This window comes from Apodemus sylvaticus, chromosome 10, assembly GCF_947179515.1.
Source record: "Apodemus sylvaticus chromosome 10, mApoSyl1.1, whole genome shotgun sequence".
NCBI classification, from domain to species: Eukaryota; Metazoa; Chordata; class Mammalia; order Rodentia; family Muridae; genus Apodemus; species Apodemus sylvaticus.
The window spans coordinates 13,240,799-13,263,957 of NC_067481.1; the positions used below are offsets into that span (position 1 = coordinate 13,240,799).

General features: G+C 44.3%; 1 protein-coding gene across 2 annotated transcripts in view; it reads left to right on the plus strand.

Annotated features, from left to right (window-relative positions):
* Positions 1–23,159, plus strand: part of Fam20a (FAM20A golgi associated secretory pathway pseudokinase) — a 64,570-nt gene that overhangs the window by 14,905 nt on the left and 26,506 nt on the right. For both annotated transcript variants that reach the window (XM_052194506.1, XM_052194504.1), the window contains exon 2: positions 22,758–22,942. In XM_052194506.1, the coding sequence (XP_052050466.1) occupies positions 22,758–22,942 (185 nt within the window). The remainder of the gene's footprint in view (positions 1–22,757; positions 22,943–23,159) is intronic.

Sequence of the window (23,159 nt, forward strand, 5' to 3'; positions counted from 1 at the left end):
TTAGAAACCTCCCTGTATTTACCTAACAAAGCTTGTATCAAACAAGCTGACCTCGGCTCATGGGAGACCTTTTCCCTAAAGCCATATCTCTAAGGATCTTGCTACTCAGACGCAGCTGACATGTCCTAGCACTTGTGCTTAGTACAACGTTAAAATATTATATCATTTAACCCTCAGAACTCTGTGCAGGTACTCTTGTTATCTACATATTCAAACTAAGGAAAGGCTCATTGAGACTAGGTCACACAAAATAACTAGACTTCCGAGTCTGGGAATTGTTTCAGGCACAGGCACCTGGGTCCTTGTATTGTTGTTACAAGAACCTGAGTCCATCCCCAGAATCTGCATAAGATAAAAGTGGGGATTAGGTGGAATGTGCTGATCTCGGCACTGGGGACTTGGAAACAGACAGATTCCTGGGCTTTTAGAATACAGCCTCAGTCAGTGAGGGACCTTATCGCAAGAGCAAACAAGGTGGACAGTGCCTGAGGAACCACTGGTTGTCCTCTGGCTTCCACAAACACACTCACTTCTGCAGACAGAGACAGAGAGATACAGAGAAAGACAGAGACAGAAAGAGACAGATAGACAGAGACACAGAAAGACACAGAAACAGACAGACACACAGAGAGAAAGAGACAGAGAGAGAAGAGGAGAAAGACAAAGAGACGCATACAAAGACATAAACTGACACAGAGAGCAGAGACAGACACAGAGAGACAAAGAGCGGGACATACATACAGAGAGAGACAGATAGAGACACAGACACAGAGACAAACAGACAGACACACTCGGAGAAAGAGACAGAGAGAGAAGAGGAGAAAGCCAGAGACAGACAGAGACATAAACAGACACAGAGAGCAGAGACAGACAGACAGATAGACATAGAGAGACATAGAGAGAGGGACGTACATACAGAGACAGACAGACAGAAACACAGAAAGACAGAGACACAGACACAGAGACAAACAAACATACACAAAAAGAGAGGAGACAGACAGACAGATAGACACAGAAAGACATAGAGAGAGGGACATATATACAGAGAGAGACAGACAGAGACACAGAAAGACAGAAACACAGGCACAGAGACAAACAGACATACACAAAAAGAGAGGAGACAGACAGAGACATAAACAGACACAGAGAGCAGAGAAACAGACAGGCACACACACACACACAGAGAGAGAGAGAGAGAGAGAGAGAGAGACAGAGACAGAGACAGAGACAGAGACAGAGAGACAGAGAGAGACAGAAAGAGAGAGAGAGAGAGAGAGAGAGAGAGAGAGAGAGAGTCTGAGTTTAACTCCATCTCCTGCCTTCAGCCAGGTCCTAGAAACAAAGACAAGATGAACACAAGTTCAGAAGGCGTGCTGCCCAGTGGTCTCAGGGCATCAATTCTTCTCATCAAAGTTCAGACATTAGGGAGGCAGATTTATTTCCATGGAAGTATAAACTGTGGTACTCTGTGTTGGTATCAGGTCATTACTGGTGGGCTCTCTGGATCAAATTCTGTTGTCTCTCTTGGAGGTGGTCACAAGGCCAGTTGCTGACAGTGCCACAGTCGTTGACAGCAGTTCCTGGCTCCCAGATCCTTACAATGGAGAGAATAATAGTTATGCCGATGTGATAACAAACTCCTGTGAGGTTTGAATGGGTTAAAAATGCAATGTAATTTAAACCATGTGAGGAATAAAATCAGAGCTGTGTCAAGTTTACCCTCGCCCTTGTTCAGACCCATTTGGAGTCTCTGGTTGCTCTGAAATATGATTTTTGCCTACTTCCCTCATTGGAACAGAAGTCCCTGTGGTCTCCAGGCCAAGGAAAGTCTATGATATGTACATTTTCATTTGGTTCTCTCTCTCTCTCTCTCTCTCTCTCTCTCTCTCTCTCTCTCTCTCTCTCTCTCTCTCTCTCTCTCTCCAGAAGCCACGATACCCTCTGGGTAGACATTACACAATAGCTAAGCCAGGGCTGTGGACGTACAGGGTCAGGGCAAGGTCAGCACCAGGCAGTGAAGAGGCCCCATTGCAACACATCCAAATTCCAGCTCCTGAGGAGAGGAAGCAACATGTCCTTATCACGGAGGGAGGAGGGTGTGTCAGGAAACAGGGACTTTCGGTAATCTTCTCCCTGAATGTGTGTGCATTCCTTGCCCTTGCTTTTCAAAACAGCAAACAGATGACAAACTCCCGTGTTTCCCCAACACCACAGTCACAGTTTGCAGGAAAGTGGCGTCAAAAAATCAAACTAGCTTCCTTATTAATGTTTTAGCATACAAAAATATTGGGTTTCATTATGTTCCTTTCATACGGGTGTATCATTGCATGATGCTCAGAGTTACTCATTAACATGTCCTTCCACATGTAATGCGTAAACCTTAATTCCACATAGGAGAGGAAGCATACGATTTGTCCTTCTCCCCCCCCCCCCCCCGTCACGCTTCCTTATTTCCTCCTTTACCAACAGTCCGCCTACTACTTTTGTGACACTTTCTGAATCTAAACTCTACACATGACGATACGGTTTATATATCATAGCAAGATGCTGTCTCCTTCCAGTCAATATTCTTGCAAATGACATGTTATTTTTTTCTTTAACCCCATTCAGGTACATGTGTATATCTGTACCCCATTTTCTTCATCCATCTGTTGACGAGCATCTGGACTGGTTGACTATCTTGGGACTAATAGAGCAGTGTGCAGGGGTCTCTGTTCTAAGTTGGATATATACCCAAGTGGTATAGCTGGGTTTCGTGCTGATCTATTTTTAGTTGCCTAAGGAACTGTGTACTGATTTCCATAGCGCCTGGGCTCATTTGCATCCCCATCAAATTAAATTCTTGACAAGGCATCAGTTTCTCTCAATCTACTGGGGAAAAATAGGAAAGGCTGTGGTCAAAAGTCAGCTTCAAACTCTTTTCCACTTAACTGTTATAACTTCTACTTGTGGACCTTAATCTCCTTCACTTTCGGGGCGGGAGGATACTAGAGTAAGGCAATAGATCCAAATGGCCCGAAGCTCTGCCTTCGATGAGTACTACACAGATGTGCATTATTGATGGTGTTAAGTTAAAAGAAATCCCATAGCAAAGAGACATTACTGTGCCCAGCAGTAATGTACGTGTGCCAGATCCCTTAGCCATTAGGTGGGTCACATGACCAGCTCTAACTAATGGCATAAAGTCACCTCAGTTGCCTATGTCACTACTTGACAAAGCACTGGGAAGCCAGTGCTGAACCCCATGGTTCCACCCCTTGCCTCGAGGACCCTGAAGTCCATGTCCTTGCCATCCTTTGCGTCCACCAAACTGGCTGTGAGCCATTCTACGGAGCAGAATCCCTAATGACTTTGGCTAGTCATGTGGCGTAAGTGAGAAACCTGGCATGGTGGCAGTAAGTCACTGAGGTTTGAAGTCTAAAGTGTCACTGTATCAGAACCAAATGGAGTCTGACTAACAGGGGAGATAGAGGAGTAGCTGGATCGTGCTCCACCAACTCCATCGTAAGAGAAATGAAGCACTGGCTTATGTTTCAGAAATCGAATCAAAGGCCCCTTTCTATTAAGATGGCTGCAAACTGCATCTCGGCCATCCCAGAGCCCCTTCCAGCTGACCCCCTTAGGGCCAATGTCCTTAGGGCCCAGGCATTGTGACAACTTCAGAGAGCTCGGCCCTGCTCATGTGTATGGGCAGTACTGTTGTTTCTTGGTTGGGTTCCAGCACAAGGCTGTTGGTTGAGACTGGATTCCTGGTGCCTAAAATGAGTCTCCCTTGGTCCCAGCCAGGGACTGTTCAGCAGAGCCCACAGCCAACTTCCCTCCCCTCACAGGAGGGACACTCCATGATTCTTCCAACTTCCATCCACTTCCTCCTCACTGTCAATCTGCACAGCGTATTCCTTCACCCAATCTAGACTTTCAAAAAATAAAACAGGGAAGGAGGAAAGAAAGCCAGTCCACTGTTTCAGCTTCCAGTTGGTTCTGAATCATAATTGCCCTTTAGACAAGGAAACATGAAGGCCCAGTTACCTTCTTATAACAGAAGTGAAGAAAATTCCAGAAGACAGAAAGAAAAAAAAAGCAGCATTAAATTTCTCAATAAATTTTCCTACCACATGGTTGACCGCTCATGTCGAGGAGGGAAAGAGGCCAAATCCACAATTACTATCCATTTGTAAATCAAATGGAAAATAATACCATGCAAATTAGCACTGGTTCATAGGCCAGCGACTGGAAAAAATTTAATCTGGGTGGATCACAAGGAAATTTGCCTACACACCACAAAAAACAAAACATAAAAGCACACCCGCCTGTGGCAAGCCCCTCCACTCAGATACCATCATTCTCTATCAATATGCATGTGAAACGGGCAGCAAGGCACAGTTCTTCGTTATATCACAGTATATCGTTAACTCTTGATTGTTGGGGATTCTGGGGTGTGTATATCTAAGCCACCTGAGTCTTCTTGGTCTGCTCAGAGTATTGTCTTTAAAGCGTGCTTCTGCTTTCTGTGCTCAGAAAAATCAAAGAGGAAAGAGAGGACTCACATCCATCCACATCAATGTTATTTACTTAAAATGGTGTGTGTGTATGTGTGTTTATATGTTGTGTATATGTATGTATTAGGTATATGTATGTAAATGTGTATATATATGTGAATGCATGTATAAGTATGCATGTGTATATGTGTATGTTTACATGTCACGTGTATATGTGTATGTATATGTGAATGTGTGTATATGTATGCATGTATATGTGTATGCTTACCTGTCATGGGTATATGTATATATATGTGAATGCATGTCTATGTATGCATGTGTATATATGTGTTTACATGTCATGTGTATATGTACATGTATATGTGTATGCTTACCTGTCATGGGTATATGTATATATATGTGAATGCATGTCTATGTATGCATGTGTATATATGTGTTTACATGTCATGTGTATATGTACATGTATGTGTATGTATATGTGAATGTGTGTATATGTATGTGTGTATTGTGTGTTTATGTGTATTTGCATGCTTGCATGCATATGTGTATGAATGTATGCATCTGTAAATGAGTATATATCTGTGTATATGTAAGCATATGTGTGTATGGGTATGCAACATGTAGTTACTTATTTTGAGATTGCACAGTTAAAGGGCGAAATACAATTTGCCATTTAAAGACATCAACACCGCATCAAGTGAGTTTCAGTGTCTTGTCAATATGCCTGTTGGGCTGGGGTAAGTCTGACAACTAATTGTTCGCTGATACAGATTTACATTTTTAAAAAAGCAATTAAGTACCATCTTAACTTTCTACTGTACAGAAGATATACAGTTGCATGGGACCCTGAGGAAGACATTTATGCTGTCTATGGAAAATATTAAATTGCTCAGAGTCTAAAATCCATCACACAGCTCTCAGGCTGTCGCCAGAGGATTAAGTGCATTATTTCCTCATGATTCTGTGGCTCTAGTCTAGGGTTTCCAGCCCCAGTATTACTGACCTCTGGGGCCAGATAATCTCCTGTGGTGGGGCTTCATTAATTACATCCTATGGTGCTCCAACCATCTCTCAGCACTCTGCCCAGTGGTTATGGCCACCACCAGGGTCTCCGGACATTGCCAGCTGTTCCTTGAGGAAAGAAATAACTCCTTGCTGAGAATCAAAGGCCTGCACAAAGGACGCAACTGTCATCATATGAAAAGCAGTGGTCTGTGGCTGTGAAGCCCTGCTCTGTGAAACACCGCATCGTAGTGAGGCTGAGAAGCACCATGGGCTGGTATTCACAGTTCACATTCACAGTACACATTTCTCAAAATACATTGCATACAATTCCTGGGACTTCAGAAAGAAGTGTTCTCTAAACAGGAGGCTTCGTTTCAGGACTTCTCTGAACTTTGACTTGTCTTCTGTGTACTAAAACTCACCCACAAGGTCAAAGTTCAGCTTCTCTTTGTATAATCATTTGCCTTGGACCAGTGATGTTTATTAACCATTTTGGTCCTTACCTCCACACCCAGGACAAGAACCTAGGAAACCTGCCTGGCTAGGAAGGATCTGCAGTCCCCTATTGTGATTCTGGAAACGCCTCGGACCAGCGGGTCCTTTGCATGTTTCCTCCAGGGTGTACAGATACCCACATCTCTAATGACCAGTCTACATGCTGCAGTAGAGGGAAATCTTAACTCCAGCTCCAGAGATGTCCCTTCTAGCTTGCCAAGATCATCTCCTTCAATCTAGGATCCATCTAGACTCAAACCTGTGAGGCCATCCAAAAGCAGCCGTCAGTGTCTGGGCAAAATTAGTGAGTCCTGCCACACTGATAAACCATAAGAAAAAGTCACACCTGGATTCCCAAGGACCCAGGATCCCTGACTTTCTCTAAGAATTCTAATTCAGTTAAGTCCCTTAGTTCTTGGCATCTTTTATGGTAATCTCAAACAGATGCGAGATTTAATTGAAGGCTAAGGATTGTACTTGCTGCAATGCATCTATGGTTTTCCTTATAGCAGAATGCATTTGGAAATTCAACACATGTCTAAGCGAAGCCTTGGGAACTGTTACAGACATGGAATCCCATCCCTCGAGAGATTCTTTTCCCCACGGTTTGGATCTGGATAGAATCTCGTCTGCGCAGCTAATGACTAGTGACTTACAGGGTAATTTGCTCTGTGCATAGCAGCACTTTCCCAAGTGCTGAAGAGGAACTAAAGCAGAGTCAGGTCCTCAAGAACTTGAGAACGTATTGAGAAGGTGACACGTGGTCAAAACTTTCCCTCTGGCCCAGCTTTTCTTTCTGATGCTATAGCCTTGTGACTGAAAACACTGAGTTTAGATCAAAAAGAATTTTGCCTGGATGGCTCCTTGGCCCCTTCCTGCCTTCCTGTTTAGGCTCCCAGGACAAAGGTTCCTCCACAAATCCTAGCCTTGATAATGGGAAGGGGGTGTTCATTGTATCCCTCCACCAGCCAATGGCACCTCTTGGAACTGCTCAAGGATGCATGTATGCATGTCTCTAGGACATGAGCTGTGGTGCAAATAGTTAGAAAATAATTAAGGAATTTCACCCAGCTCCTCCCCGGGGAATCTCAGGGTAAGTCAGTCTGCTGTACTGACTAACAGCTTGGTAAACAGTGAGCTTAACAAAACATTGCCACCCCAGCACGCGATTTAAAGAGTTATGCCTGAGCAGATTTTGCATCGTTGCTCCTGGAAGCGAGGCTGTGGCAAGATGCCAGCTGGAGAGTAGTGACCTCAGCAGAAATGATGGAAGACCTTCCTGTGACCAGTCTAGTCCTTCCTGACTCAGGAGGGCTAGAAAGTTGTAGGAGACAATACCATGGAAAGAAGGATGAAGAGGAAAGATTCTGGAGATTTTAAACACAGAGCTTAGATAAGAAAGGAAAAAGTAACATACATACACACATATATGTATGTGTATGTATATACATATGTGTATGCATATGTGTATGTATACATATATGTATATACATGCATATATGTATATACATGTATACATGCATATATGCATATACATGTATACATACATTTATATTTACATATATGCACATGTGTAGATACATGTATACATACTCATATACATATGTGTATGTACATGAGTCTACTTGGGATATGTTAGAGTAACAGTTTTTAATCAGAGAAGCCATGGAAAGATCCTGTAAGAGGCAAGTGCTTGAAGGCACATTTCACATAGTTGATCTGGGTGGAACCTAGGGTAAAGAAGGAAAAAAAAAATGAAAGATTGGCATCATAGAAAATCAGTTAAGAGGCTAGTGAGTAGCTCGGTGCCAGAGAGAGATGCAGCTCAGTTGGCACAATGCTTGCCAGGAATGCACGAGGCCCTGAGTTCAATGCCCAGCACCACACAAACCGGGACACAGAGGTGCACACCTTGGCTACATGGCAAGTTTGAAGCCAGCATGAGGTGCATCTCACTCTGTCTCAAGCAAACAAAGAGGTTGCTATCAAACTTGAGGGTCACAATCTGTGCCCCTAGTTAGGTTGAGCCACCCATCCTCAATAAGACAATTAAAAGAGCCAAATTAAAAATGAAAAGCAGATAAAAAAGACGTATTCAATGTGGCCACATTGAGAAGGACAAGGAAAGCCAGTGAGCCCCTTGTGTTCATCTTCAATGTCCTGAGGTGAGATTAAAGTTTAAAATCTTTTTAGATTTATTTATTTTTATTTTATATGTATGGGCATCTGCCTGCATGTATGTCTGTGCACCATGTGGATGCAGTACCCATGAGGGGCAGAAGGGGGCAACAGATATCCTGGAACTAAAGTTTGAGATGTTAGAAAACCAACACGAGGGTGCTGAGAATCAAACCCGGGTCCTCAGGGTAAGGAACCAGTGCTCTTAACCACTGAGCCACTTCTCCAGACCTGAGATCAAACTTTAAGTAGAGGGCCAATGATGTGTTCATCTGAGCAGTCCTGGCAATGGTGTGGCCCCGCCCTTTGGCCCATCATTATCTGGGTTTCAGTCTCATCCTGTAAGGTGGTCTGACAAGTCCTTAGAATCGTTTGAAATCTCTTTTAGGGAAACAAAGTTTCCCCATCTAGCCTGTGTCTTTTCCTTCTCCCAGGATGAGATTGGGAGAAATTCCCATGTCTTCAGGGTTGGTTGTTTCGATATTCTGGTACTCAGATTGAGAGACATAGATGTCACTTTAGAATAGAGTCATTTCTGACAGGCCGGTTCTGGGTTTGTTCCATTATCCAGGCAAGAGAATTGAGTTACAACACAGGCTACCAGAAGACTTGCAAAAATCAGAGGCTGTGGATGCAGTATAGAATGGGGAAGGGAGGGGCATCAAGGATGCCTGTGTTTGTGTTGTGCAGCCAGGACTGGGCAACAGAGCTAATTCTACACTACCAGAAGAGAGCGCATGCACATGCAGGTGCACACACACAAATACACGGGGATGGGGGGGGGGCTCTACTTTCCCTTCCAGTTCTGTCCCCTTATCTCTTTTATGACCATCATCAGAAAATACTATGAATTCTTATCTGTCTGGTCTGGTACCAAAATTATCCAAAGGGCCCGGTCCCAGCACCGAAGGAATGGTACATATAATAAAAGCAACGCATGTATACTAAAATCAGGTGTGGATCGGGAGCATCAATCCTGGCTTTTCTATTGCCTCAAGACCAAGAAACGCAGGCACCAGGAGATGCTCCTAGAACAGAAGCTGTGTGGCCTGTGGCTAGATGTGTGGGGAGCTTGCCCCAGCCTGTGCAAACCTTCTAGATCCTCCTGGAACCCTCTGAGTCATTGCTGTCTTCCCTCAGAGTCTCACAGCACCTGCCTAGTTAGCACCACACCCCAGTGACTCTTCCCTCCGGATTCTGGAAGGAAATGAAATGCAAGTTGGTGCCCTCAGCTCCTTGAATCCCATAAAGCTAATGAAAATCCAGGTCCTGTGTACTCCACCTAGATCTCATCTCCAGGCTTCCCACCTGTGTGTCTCCCACAAACAGAAGTCCACACCTGTGACCCAAGCACAGACCTGCCTGGATTTCCTTGTCCTAGCTTGACTGACTCACCCTGCACACTGACACACCATGAACAAGCTACAGCGAGACTCTGAGGTCAGCTGGAGATGATCTTTGACCTTGAAGACATGCCAGGGCTCATCATGATGGTGGAAATCCCTGTGGCACAGAGGCAGCCCCCTTGATTGTGGGATGCCCCAGGGATTTTGCTCTTGCTCTCAATGCAGGTTGCTTCGAGTTACCCAGTAGAATTATGCTTCTGAAATTGCTCCTCCTGGTTTGTAGTCTTTACAACTGGCAAAAAATAATAATTAAAAATAGCAACCAAAGGTCAGAGATGCAGCTCAGATGGTGCGGGGCTTGCCTGACATGGACAAAGCTTAGTAGGCTTTATATCCAGCATAAACCAGGCATGGCGCTGCACTCCCAGAGCTTGGGAAGTAGACGCAGGACTGCCATCATCCTCAGATACAAGTGAGTTCAGGGCCAGCCTGGGCTACGTGAGATCAAAGCCAGCCTGGGCTCCAAGAGACCCACGTCAAACAAAACACAAAAGTCTAGGGTGAACTCACTTTTTGGTTGGATTTTTAATCCTTGTGGTGGTAATGCATGGAAGTAGCATTCAGGACCTCTGTTTTCCACAGATCGTAAATTGAAGCTCCGGACCAGTGAACTGTCACAAAGACTATGTCTTGTTCTTGGTTTGTTTGTGTTTTTTTTTTCATTTGCAAACCATGGGTAGGAATGGGCATCTTGTCCAGGGATCAGAGGGTCATCTGAGATACTGTTGTTTGCCCTTGGGTGGGGCAGGGGTGGGCGGGGGAGCCGCTAGGTGTATGTGCTTGTGTGGGAGTATACTCGGAGGCCGAATGAGGAAGCAGGATTCCTGCTGGATTCTGTCTCCGCCTTACTTTCTTGAGACATAGTATCTCAGTGCAGCTGGTGCTAGGCTGGAAAGCCAGCAATTCTCCTGTCTCTGTCTCAACACAGGGGTAACAGACATGGTCGCAGTCATACTCAGCTTTTGGCACTGGTGCTAGGGAGTTGTACCTGGGTCCTCTGGCTTACATAAGAAGCACTGTTGCCCACCATGCCGTCCCCCCAGGCCCCAGAGTCAGCACTGTTTGACAAAGGCATGTGTCCTTCTCTGATAGCACTCCCAGTTAGCTCTTGTTTGGCTCGCTGTGTAGATATCACACTGTGTATGTTGTGTAGATACCACATTGTATAGACATCACACAGTGTAGACACCACACAGTACAGATACACCACACTGTACAGATACACCACACTGCACAGATACACCACACTGTGTGCACACCCCACACTGTAGATGCCACACTCTGCAGATGCACCACACTGTAGATTCTACACTGTATAGACACCACACTGTGTAGATATCATACTGTGTGCACACTGTGTAGATACCTCACTGCATAGATACCATACTGTGTGAATACACCACACTGTGTAGATACCATACTATAGATACTATACTGTGTACACATACCACACTGTGTAGATACCACAATGTGTACACACACCACACCGTGTATACACACCACACCGTGTGCACACACCACACTCTCCTCATCCCAGCAGGTATCTAGACTGGCCCTTGTCATCATTGTTGATAAAAACAGACCTTCTGCTTTGCTGTCTCGTTATTCTTCATCCAGAGTGTCAGCAATAGCTTGGTAATGCAGATGTGAGTATTTGATACGGTCCTTGAAGGCGCTCTCAAGGTAAAGACTAATGTGACAATAGCCTGGAGTCTTAGGTTCTTTCCCAAGGAAAGGATTGTCAGGGAAGGAAAGAGCAATGACTATAATTTAGTCTAGAGATAAAGCAAGGACTAATGATGCAGCAGTGGCGCTGTGACTGATGGGAGCGGTACCTCCCATGATCACTTGCACATAAGAGAAGAATAAGGAAGTGGTTTTGATTAAAGTCTAAAAAAAAAACAAACTTTAATATTTGTGATACCAGTGCTTATCAGAAAAATCAGAAGTTTGAGACCAGACTAGGTTATGTGTCAAGAATCTGTCTTGACAAAAGTAAAAGAGGAAATGAGTGGGGTGAGGCCCTTAATAATTATGGATGTGACAAATGAGTTTCAGACCCTTGCTTGGACATTGTAAGGCAGAAGACATGGCTAGCTCTGTCCTACCATGTACAAGCAATGTAAATGGGAGTTGACATTGTCTCTGATTCTGTTCTGTGACATATGAGGAAGATCTGAGTCTTTCAAAGGGCAGCAGACAGAAATCCCACCCAAGCCTGTGGGGGGAAGGCATTTCACTGAAAGAGACACAAGTCCAAGCAGGCTAGCTATATTAATACAGACAAAAGATGTCACTGGGCCATCTGGAAACACCTTGCTCTCTGATTACCTTTCTCCCAGTGGTGACAACTCTAGGGAGGGCTTTCTGGCCATCAGCATCTTCTCATCTGCAGTCTCTTCCTCCTTCCTCCCATAATAGGGTATCACACAGCCTGGGCTATATTATTTCTTTTTTTTTTTTTTTTTGCTATATTATTTCTAAATCATAGAAATAATCGTTTTGATCATACAAAAGCAACGGGGAAAAGATTCACAACTCACTACAAAATAGTCAAAGAAACACAAATGTCTCTTGAGAAGATGTAAAAAGGCAACCTTGCTTATAACAATGTAGACATGTAAATTCAGAGCACACTGAGGTACCACTGTTGACTTATTAAATTGACAAAGATCAAAAAGGCATAATGACACTTGTGTTGAAAATAGTCCCACAGCACGAGGAGCAGAGATGGGGAATTTGAGGATCTCTAAGACCTAGTTGTCTTTGTCCACTATTTTGTCACCTCTCTAGGAATTTATCACACTGGTGCACTCTCACATGTGGGAACACTGCTTGTCAAACAACTCAAAATTTTAGGGAGTTATATTATGCCCCTGGGTTATTATAATAAAACCCTACAGGATGGATGGCTTATACACAACAAGTTTATTTCTCACAGTTCTGAATGTTTGGGAAATCCAGGGTCAAGTGAATCATAGAAAAACACTGTCTCATTGTGTCTTCACAGCTTGGTGGCGCCAAACTAGCTCTCTGGATCTTTTTTCATAAGAATATTAATCCCCAAACTGAGAGCTCCACCCCCCAAAACTGATCACCTTGTAAGACCTCACCCTTGGAAAATAGGTTTCAACATATGCATTTGGAGGGGTACAAACACCCACACTGAATGTGTCGGTTTCCTTTCTGTCACTGTTATAAAACACTCTGAACAACAACAACAAATCTTGGGAGAGAAAAGGGTTTGTGAGGCTCAAAATTCCATGTTACAGTCCATGATGGCAGGGAAGACAGAGCAGCAGGAGCTTAAGACAGATAGTCACAGCCCATCCACAGCCAAGAGCAAGCACCATGCTACCTGTTTCCTTGCTCAGCTCTTAGCCACCTTTCTCTACTCGTAGACAATGCAAGGTCCAAACCAATGAAATGGCCACGCCCACAGCAAGGGCACCCATGCCCTCCCACCTCAATGAACAATCAAGACAAACCCCCATAGACACGCCCACAGACCAACATGATCCAGATTATTCCTCCATAGAGACTCCCTTCGGAGATAATTCTAGGCTGTGGCGAGTTGACATTTAACACTAACCATCACACGGTTGCAGGTTAATTACATGATTTGCACACACTAGACTATAACCTAGTCTTAAAAAAATATTCTAAATAGAGAAGTCAGGCACCCTGGTGTATGCCTGTAATTATAGCACTCAGGAGGTCGGGAGGTCTAGGCAGAAGACTGTAAGTTCCAGCCCTACCTTTCCTATTATAGCAAGACCCTATCTGAAGAAAAAGGAGGAGGAGGAGGAGGAGGAGGAGAGGAAGAAGAAGAAGAAGAAGAAGAAGAAGAAGAAGAAGAAGAAGAAGAAGAAGAAGAAGAAGAAGAAGAAGAAGAAGAAGAAGAAGAAGAGGAAGAGGAAGAGGAAGAGGAAGAGGAAGAGGAAGAGGAAGAGGAAGAGGAAGAAGAAGAAGAAGAAGAAGAAGAAGAAGAAGAAGAAGAAGAAGAAGAAGAAGAAGAAGAAGAAGAAGAAGAAGAAGAAGAAGAAGAAGAAGAAGAAAGAAGAAGAAGAAGGTCAACTTCTGTATACGGACTTGAAAAATTGCCAAGATCTTTTGGTGAAAGAAAGAATGCTCTGTGTAGATCTTACAGCACCAACATATTTAGAAATAAAGGTGCAAAACAGTGAGTAACTGGCAACATCATTTGCCTCCAGGGAACAGGGATGCGAAGAAATGTCTGAGATTTAAAGTTCTGAATTATGTCAACATATTTTCTATTCAAAACTAAGTAAGTGAAAAAAAATCCAACATTTTACAGTGCTTCTTACCCAAAAGGGATGTCCTGCTTTTTAGGGAGCATTTACCAAGGGAACTTCATCTCTGCCTAGAGAAAGGAACACAATGGTTTTCCCAGCTCAAGGTCATGTGACTTGTAACTAAGGTATTTTATTGATGAGGGCAGCAACCTTATGCAGAGTGTTTAGTGCTTGGTGCTTCAATTCCATGCTGAGTACTTTTTCCCTTCTAACTGAAGTTAGCTTCAAAACCGGGGGTACGCTTGTGATCTTACACCCTGCTACACAGATCTCCATCATATATGAACAGGTTTTTATATATCCATTTAAAACAGAATGCTATTCTTCCAAATGCTAACTTTAAGTCTGCTTCCTCTGGTACTTTGGGCCTCCTTAAACCTTCCCTCCAGAGCCCCCCACCCTTCCCACCACCGGGCTGCTTCTCTGTAATGTTATATCTGACATCATATCTGCTTAAATGGTGTGGCTTCTTTTCCAAATCATGTGGACTGGATCTCCCTTGTAGGGTATTTCTTCCTGTGACTGACACAAAAGAACTGCTGTGCAAAGCCACAAAGCAGGGGATGTTACCTTGTCAACGTGTCCTTTGAGGATGCAGACCTCATTAATACGAAGGTATGGAAGGATGCCCTGGTGCCTTAGTTTCTGATGTAGTGGGATGCAGTTCTGCTAAGCACGGCTTCAAGGATGTTTAGCTATAAACGGGTATTCTGATCATCGGGAGACACAGTTACCAAGACACTCTACAGTCTTCCTCTGCTACCTCATATATAGCTCCTTGTATGTCTGGTGGTCTGGGGTGGTCCCTTCCTGGAAATAGGTAGAGGCTTTTTTTAGAAGCTATCCTTATGCACAATTTAATCTGTTGCAATTAAATGCCTTAGATACAAGAATAAGTAAGAGAGTCGTTGTAACTTGAGAGTATCCCTCGGGAAGTTGTCCATCAGAACCTGCCAAGGCTGTCTTTGTTGTTTTCCCCATGACCTGTCATTCTTTTTATCTGGTCAGCTTAGCTATCTTGTACCCAGCTACAAGCCCTCTTATTTACTGCTGCCCCATCGCCCCCTCCCCACCAAGCCTGATAAGCCAGGGTTAAAGAACCAAATAGATTTTCTACTTATCATTTTTATTTTGTAAGCACACAACCACCCTCTAACAGGCCAGATCTGGGCAGCCAACTTCTTTGAGGGTGAAAATGCTCTAACTTGTAACATTTGCCAATTGCCATGATGTAAATACTCCGACCACTGTCGTTTTCATTGATTTCGTAGCCAACTCCATGTTACCTGTCTGAGATCTCTCCAGCGCCTCCCTGCTAGCTGTCTTCTCAGATGCAAAGAACACTCAAGCTAAGCCTCCGAAAGAAATAGATGTCTCTTTGCAGATTTACTTTGATCACTTAAACTATTCACAGAGGAGGACATCACAGCAGTATCCTGTCTTCCTCCTGAACAGCAGCACTCCCAAGAAAAATGGGACCCCATCTCTGGCAAGGGCCAGCATGACCAGCCAGAGAAGCCTGGATCCCTCACCTGACAGTAAACTGTTACGATGCAGTGTATGATATGACTGAGGATGCACTCAATTTGCCATTCATGGGTGTTTCAGTCTGGATGCTGTGTCCCCAACTTTGGCTGTAGCTACAATCTATTTGCCATCACTTAAGAAAACGCCACCTCATCCCCCAAACCTAGCTGAGCCAGAAAAACCATTTCTCCTCCTACTACTCAATCCCGTTGTGTGTTGATCTGGTTCAGGTTGACTGACTTGGCTGGTCACGTCCCATCCCTTCCAGCAAACTCCCAAGAGAGTCTAGCAACTACACAGCTGTAGCTTCCAAAGAGTCCTGGGAACTAGAGCCTGCCAGATTTGTGGTTTTATTTTCTTTTTCTTTTTTTTTTATCCTAAAAATAAAATGTTAATAAAGGAAAAATTGGCTAGAGACCTGGTTAACAATTTGCCCTCTCCCTTGATGTCTGTAAAATGCTATGTCTAGAAAACTTTAATATTGGTCGCTTTTAGTAATTCTAGAACTAGTACATGTTGACCCTTTGTTGGGGAGGGAAAGAGGGGAGGGAATGCTGGCCTGAGGCTGAGCTTCAGAGATTCACCAGCCTGGACTCCCTGCCTCTACCCCAAGCTCAAGGCTAACCAGGGGCTTGATCTTACAGAGGGGAAACAGATTCAGTCACCATCCTTTCTGCTCTTAGAATCCATGTCTTAATAATAAGATTGCATCATTGTCTTGTCTCCTCATTTGTAGACTCTCCCCAGCATGTCAAATCAGTGGGGGGCGGGGGGGAAGTAAGCTTTTAATGTAGTTTCACACTGATACCCCTTGCTCTCCAATGGGGCAGCAAACTCACAATGACTGTGAACCTGTTTTGCCTTGCATGAGATGGTGTTTAATCCAAACCAACATTTTCCTTGCTTTTTTAAGGGAGATGCTTAATTGGGATAACAATCTGGATTTCTAGTTTCCTTTGGAAAAATTCAGAATAAATTACTTCCTGAAAGATGCTACAAGAGGAAAAAAGAAAACCACTTATTTTGTGCGCAGCTCAAGTTCCAAAATATAGATCATTATCTAACTCTCAACAAACATTTGACAGAGGAGTGGTGTCAGTTCAAAGCAACACTGAGCTAAAAGTGAAAGCGGCTGCTCCTTTTTGTCTGGGGAGTCTCCTCTCTAATTTGACAAACTCCTCACCATGCCTTGCTGCCTTCAGCCTGCATTCTTTGTTTCTGCTGCCTGCCCAGCTTGAGAACGCTTCGCTTGTGAGTACACATCACCCGTCCTCTCTGTGACTGTTATTAACGTTTACATGTCTCCTGCCCAGTGACCCCAGAGGATTCAAATAAAAAGTCTATCCAAAAGTTAGTTAACCATTTTAGGGACAAAAAGGAATAGTCTGAAACATTGTCATTTACATTTAAGAAAAAAATTCTAGATCAGATATGGTGGTATGCGCCTACAATCTTATATTCTCAACATTTGGGAAGCTGAAACAGGAGAATTCAAATGCAGGGATGTTTTGATATGGTAGATAGATAGATAGATAGATAGATAGATAGATAGATAGATAGATGGTAGATAATAGGTAGGTAGGTAGGTAGACAGATGGATAGACAGACAGACACAAACTAGAAAGAAATAGAAATGAAGGGAGAGGAAAGAAGAAATTTAAAGTATATTTTCATTTTGTCTTGCTTTGTTTTTTGAGACACGATCCCTATTTGTAGCCCCAGGTGCATTGTAACTCACTACATAGACCAGGCTGGCCCTGAACTTACTGCAATCTGCCAGCCTCTGCCTCCTAGGTACTCGGATTATAGGATATATTTTTAAAATAAGTAAATATATGCTTAAATTAATGATGTGTGGCTTTTCAGCCTCTTTATGAACAGAGCATGTATCATTTTATACTACTTCGTATAAACTACCTTAAGCTTAGAGACCTAAGCAGCACCCATTTTGTTCTGAAGGTCAGAGGTCTGGGGGGACATGACTCTCACAGGATTAAAATCAAGGTCGACTGTCTATCTGGAGCTAAGGCATCCCCTTTGAAGCACCTTCCTATTGTTGGTAGAGTCGGTTCCTTACTGTGCCATCAGCCGGGAAGCAGTCTTGGTGTTTGTGATAGGTTGGTGGCCTTTGCCCTTGACCCACTCTAACTTCAGAGGCAATCACAGTGGTTCGGCTCTTCCTGATATTTTGTTTTCTTCCTGCTTTTTTGATTTTCTACCAGCCAAGGGGAAAAAAAACAAAAAACAAAAAACAAAACCCTCTGCTTTTAAGGGTCATGGAGACATAGTTGAGAGAGTTTAAGCAATCAGTCCATTCAATGGTACCACGGAACACTGCATGATCACAACAGCAAGGAGGGATCCCACAGAGATTAATAGTCTACACTATGGAACTCTAGAACGATAAGGATGGAGTCATAGAACAGCTCGGGGAATGAGGTCGCAGAATGTGTGAGTTCAACCGTGGAATTCTATGTATGAAAACATTCACACATGTTTCCTTAAAGCTATGAGATTTGTTTTTTATTCAAAATGCATTCCTCCTTTGGTTAAAATAATAAAAGGGACGGGTCTATAATGAGGGTAGTGTCTGGTCCACTCTTCCCTTCCTTGGGTAATCTAGAGCTAAGGCCTCACACTTCATTCTGGATGTCATAAATAGGAGAGGATGTACAAACATTACTATCTCTGTTCATTTAAACCACTGTAACAAAAGACTATAGATTGACTCAGTGGCTCATAAACAAGATCACACAACCACTATCTTTGACTATCATAAGGTCTATCATGTAAGAAAGGAATGTGTCCCGCCATTGGATGGAAGGCATGAGAAGACTTTTGGCTCCATGTTGGAAGTGCTTTCTAAGGGAGGTTGACAGATTGTTTGAGCTAATCTGCTTATGGCTTGATGCTCTCCCTGGCACACTGCTCCAGAATGAGGAGGCAATGACTCGGTAAGAACGACCTGAAGAAGGGGAGTTGAGCTAGGTGGGCCTCTGTGCTCCTCCTCTTCCTCTTCCTCCTCCTCCTCTTCGTCTTCCTCCTCTTCCTTTTCCTCTTCCTCCTCCTTTCCCTCTTTCTCTTCCTCCTCCGGACTTCACACGTGATGTCAGGACTCCTGCTTGATCGTTCCACATCTTATTCTTTGAGATAGGGTCTCTCACCCAGACCCAGAGCACACTCATATAGTTAATCTACCTAGCTGGCTTTCTCCTCGGGGATCCCCTGTCTCTGTCTTCCAAAGTTGGAATTACAGACTAGATACCACACCCACTCAGTGTTTATACAGGTTCCGGGGATCTAAACTCTGGCCATCTTGCTTGTTCAGCGAGTGGTTTAACCTCTGAGCCATCTCATACACCCTCATACACATATTTCTTCCTTCCTTTAAAAACAATAAACTAGCAGGGTTTCGAATAAACTCAGGCTGGCTTTGAACTTGCTATAGGTGAGTATGACCTTGAACTTCTGATCCTCCTGCATCTACCTCCTGAATTCTGGAGTTTTGGTCCCATGTCATCACACCCAATTTATCTATTGCTATAGATTGAAGCCAGGCCTTCATGCATGCTAAGTCAACACTCCATGGACTGAGCTACATCTCAGCTTTCTTTTGACTTCTTTTCAACCATTATTTGACAGTGGCATCACAACGTCTTCTACAATTGTGTCTTTGCTCCAAATCCTCTGCTTTTTTTCTCTCTTCTACCAGGAACACCTGTACTTATTCTCCACCATGATGGTAAAATGTTACCATCTAGAATCAGCATCACTGCATCCTGTTTGCCACTTTCCTATTTTCACAACTAAATCTGAATAACAGAAAATATGGAGTGCAGGTGGAAAGAAAAACGTAGATTGTGCAAAGACACGGAGGGTGAGGCCAGCAGAGCTTTGAGGAATGACCACTGGGGTGAGACTCGGGAAAGAGGAACTGAAGGCCAAGGATCAACAGAAGGATAAGGCACAGGCAGGATAGGGAGGCCATCAGGCTATGTCCAAAGACAACACAGGTCGTAAGCACAAATAAAAATGGAACACAAGGGACAAGGTTCATGTGACAACCCCATGGTTAGAAAGTCAGTGGAAAGCCGGGCGTGGTAGTGCACGCCTGTAATCCCAGCACTTGGGAGGCAGAGGCAGGTGGATTTCTGAGTTCAAGGCCAGCCTGGTCTACAGAGTGAGTTCCAGAACAGCCAAGACTACACAGAGAAACCCTGCCTCGGCAAAAAAAAAAAAAAAAAAAGCCAGCGGAAACCATCTTTATAAGATGGCAGAGCTTCAAGATTCAGAACCTAGCTAAGCAGGCCGCCTGGTTTGTTCCAGGTTGGAAAAGCAACTCTCAGAAGACCAAACAGACGGTGAATTCAAACGTCAAAAACAAAAGATGGCAAAGACCCAGAGGGGTCAGAGTGAATATTCAATGCCAAGTGTAAGAACTTCCCTCAAGGACTAAGGAAATCTTCATCCAGCATCCATAAATTGGAAACCCTGTCCCTCAACACTGGCCTTTGAAAGAAACAAGTCCAGATGCTGAGAGGCTGATCCCTGGATCAGAGCATGCTCAGAAGAACAAGCTGATCCGGGCCCGGATGTCCAGGGTCAACAACACCAGACAGTTCAAAAGCCTGATAGAAAGTGAATTTGTCACTGCCCCTTCTGGGCTCCTTCTACACATGAGAAAATCCCTCTTGTGGACATAAAAGATAACAATGAATGTCTTTGTTCTGAGGCCTTCTTTTCCAGTTAGGGAGTTCTTTGTTATAGGTAGAGGAAGTACAGATTGGTGTTTCGTAACCAACTCTTGGTTTCTTGGCCAGTACCACTGCCACATCCTGCATGGTTAGGTCCTGCAAACCCGGCTGAGGCAACATGGGAATGAAGAAATGACACAGATAGTGAAGTAATGATAGATGTGTGCACAGAAAAGCTGAGATCAGGGGAGCTGTGCTCGCTCTGAGGGAGGGCACCCGCTATGCCACCAGAAAATTCAGCAAGCTTACTACATACAGAACAAGAGAGAGGGATTGGCTAGGCTGGGTGGGTTAGTTGGGGCACACTCTCAGGTTGCAGTCATCCTGGAGGAGGAAGCAGAGGATGCTAGTTTTTGCACACACTGCTCAGTCATTCATAAACACTGAAATTTGAACCATAGGAAGGCATTCTCTTTCCTCTGAGACTTATCTGAGGAAGGGCCTGCCTCTGTCGGGGGTAGGGGGAATAACATGGCCGTATTCATGTCCACAATGCAAATTTACTCAGCCTCCATCTGTTCCCCACAAACCATTTAGCTTTGTTTTCACACTTGCCTGAAGAAGAACTCTACCATGGACGTCAGGAAAGGACTAGGGCTCCGGGAGCATCGTAAAAGCCAGAGGACCAGGAAGAGGACTGTTGTGAATACATCTTCTGGACAGGACAGGCATGTGGCACCATGATCTCTCAATAGTACAGCAACCAGAACTAGACCTTCAGAAGATCACACCAACCAACATGCCACCGCCGATGGAGGAAGGGATCTCACAGCCACACCACAATGTCAGTAGATGGTTGCAGAGGATGGAGGGCTGGTTTCACTTGGGGACAAGCCTCAAGATGATAGGTTGCCCACGCCCACACGTGCTGCCTGAGCCCTGGGCTACTTGATACCCTTACCCTACCTCTCTTGGGGGTTGGAGGTAAGGTAGCATCTGAACGCTGCTCCAAGCTCCACCCACACCCCATTGGTCACAAGAAAGCATCTCTTTTAAACAGCAGTTTAAAAGGATCCTGGGTCTCTCAGGCAGTCTTCAATTAGGTCCTCCTGCAGGTGATGTCTTTGCAGCTGTGTGCCCCCTGCCGCACCCCCTCTGCCCCCTGCCCCGTGTTTATGTAGAGGTGGTCACCGCCATTCAAGTACAGATGCGCAAACTAATTGTACTCAGTAGAGTGTGTGTGTGTGTGTGTGTGTGTGTGTGTGTGTGTGTGTGTAACTATTACAGAGGAAGATGACAGGAATTTGAAAGTTGGGTGCTGGGGGGATACTGGAGGAGCTCGTGCAGAGAAGAAGAGGTGGACATGATGAAAATTCTAGGTGTTCATTCATAAAAATTCTAAAATAAATAATAAACAATTTTTAAAAGGAATTTTTTAAAAAGCTCACTCTCTTTTAGGTCTAAACAAACAGAACTCAGTAGTCTGTCCTTGTGAGTTAGCGTTCACCACAGATGGGGAGTGGTGGAACACGAAAGTCCACGTTGTAATGTGCTGAATATTTACACACTCAGAATTCATATACAGCAGCAGCCGCCCCCCAACAGATTGGAATTTGAAGGTTGAGTTTTACTATATTTCCCTAATTACTTTCTAGGCCATTTGTCTTCCAAGCGCGACTCTCTAAGAGAGAATGGTAAAAGCAGAAATGTAAGTTTCTGTTTCTCATCCCTGCAGAAAAAAAAAACCTATTGAAAGATCAGTCAGAGAACAGCTATTCATTCTTTTCCCTGATGCTGACCCACAGCCTCCATTCCCTTTATCCTCACCAGTTGCCTTCTCTCCACGGCCTCCTGCTCCTTGGGGTATAAAATACTGAGAAATAGAAGAAATGCAAAAGTACAGCAAGTTAGGACCCAAAGTTAGGACACGCCCGCTTCTACTCTAAACCATCTGCCTTTTCTTTCCTGGGCTCTGCACAGTTTGTAACTCTATTTATGTCTATAGGTAACCATGCAACATGAGTTTGTAACTTAGTATTTATTTATGTCTGTATGTAATCATGTAACATGATTTTTTTTCATTAGATGGGAAGCTCACTGTCAGGCAGTGATGGCGCACGCCTTCAATCCCAGCACTTGGGAGGCAGAGGCAGGTGGATTTCTGAGTTCGAGGCCAGCCTGGTCTACAAAGTGAGTTCCAGGATAGCCAGGGCTACACGGAGAAACCCTGTCTTGAGGGGGGAAAAAGAGGGGAAGTTCTCTGAGGGCAAGGAGGGAGCATGTTTAATGACCTACCCAAGGTATCCTAAAAGCAATGTAAATCCTGACCTGTAATAGATGCTCATACACCTGCTGGATGAATGAAAGCATGAATACAGTGTGTAGAAAGTACCTATTCTGGGTCTTTGCATTCCTCACACACACACACACACACACACACACACACACACGGTTTCTCTGTAGAGCCCTGGCTGTCCTGTAACTCATTCTGTAGACCAGATTGACTTCGAACTCAGAAATCCTCCTGCCTCTGCCTCCCAAGTGCTGGGACTAAAGGAATGCGCCACCACCGCACAACTAGTCTCTACATTCCTGTCCTACCACATCAACAGCCAATCGCTATTCTGACTCTTCCAGACGGCACAAGATATACAAAGAACAATTCAACCTCACCTCCTTGGATCCCCCGCTGCAGTTTCGACCAGAGGCCAGCTGGGTCCAGTTCTACTTGGGGATCAACAGCCACGGGCTGTACTCCAGGACCAGCCCTGTCGTCAGCAAACTCCTCCATGACATGAGACACTTCCCCACCATCAGTGCAGGTGAGGTTCACGGGGTTAAGGAACCAACCTTCTCCCAGAGGCTCAGGCTCCAGGAACCAGTCAAGGGTTACCACCAGTACATGATCATACAAGGATAATGAGCACATCGCATTCCTTTTGAAGATCATATAGCCTTTATCTCATCACAGAGACCTAAGGAGATTAAGGAGATGTTCTGTACTCTTTAAGGAAGGCAGTTGTCATTGTTTGCAGAATG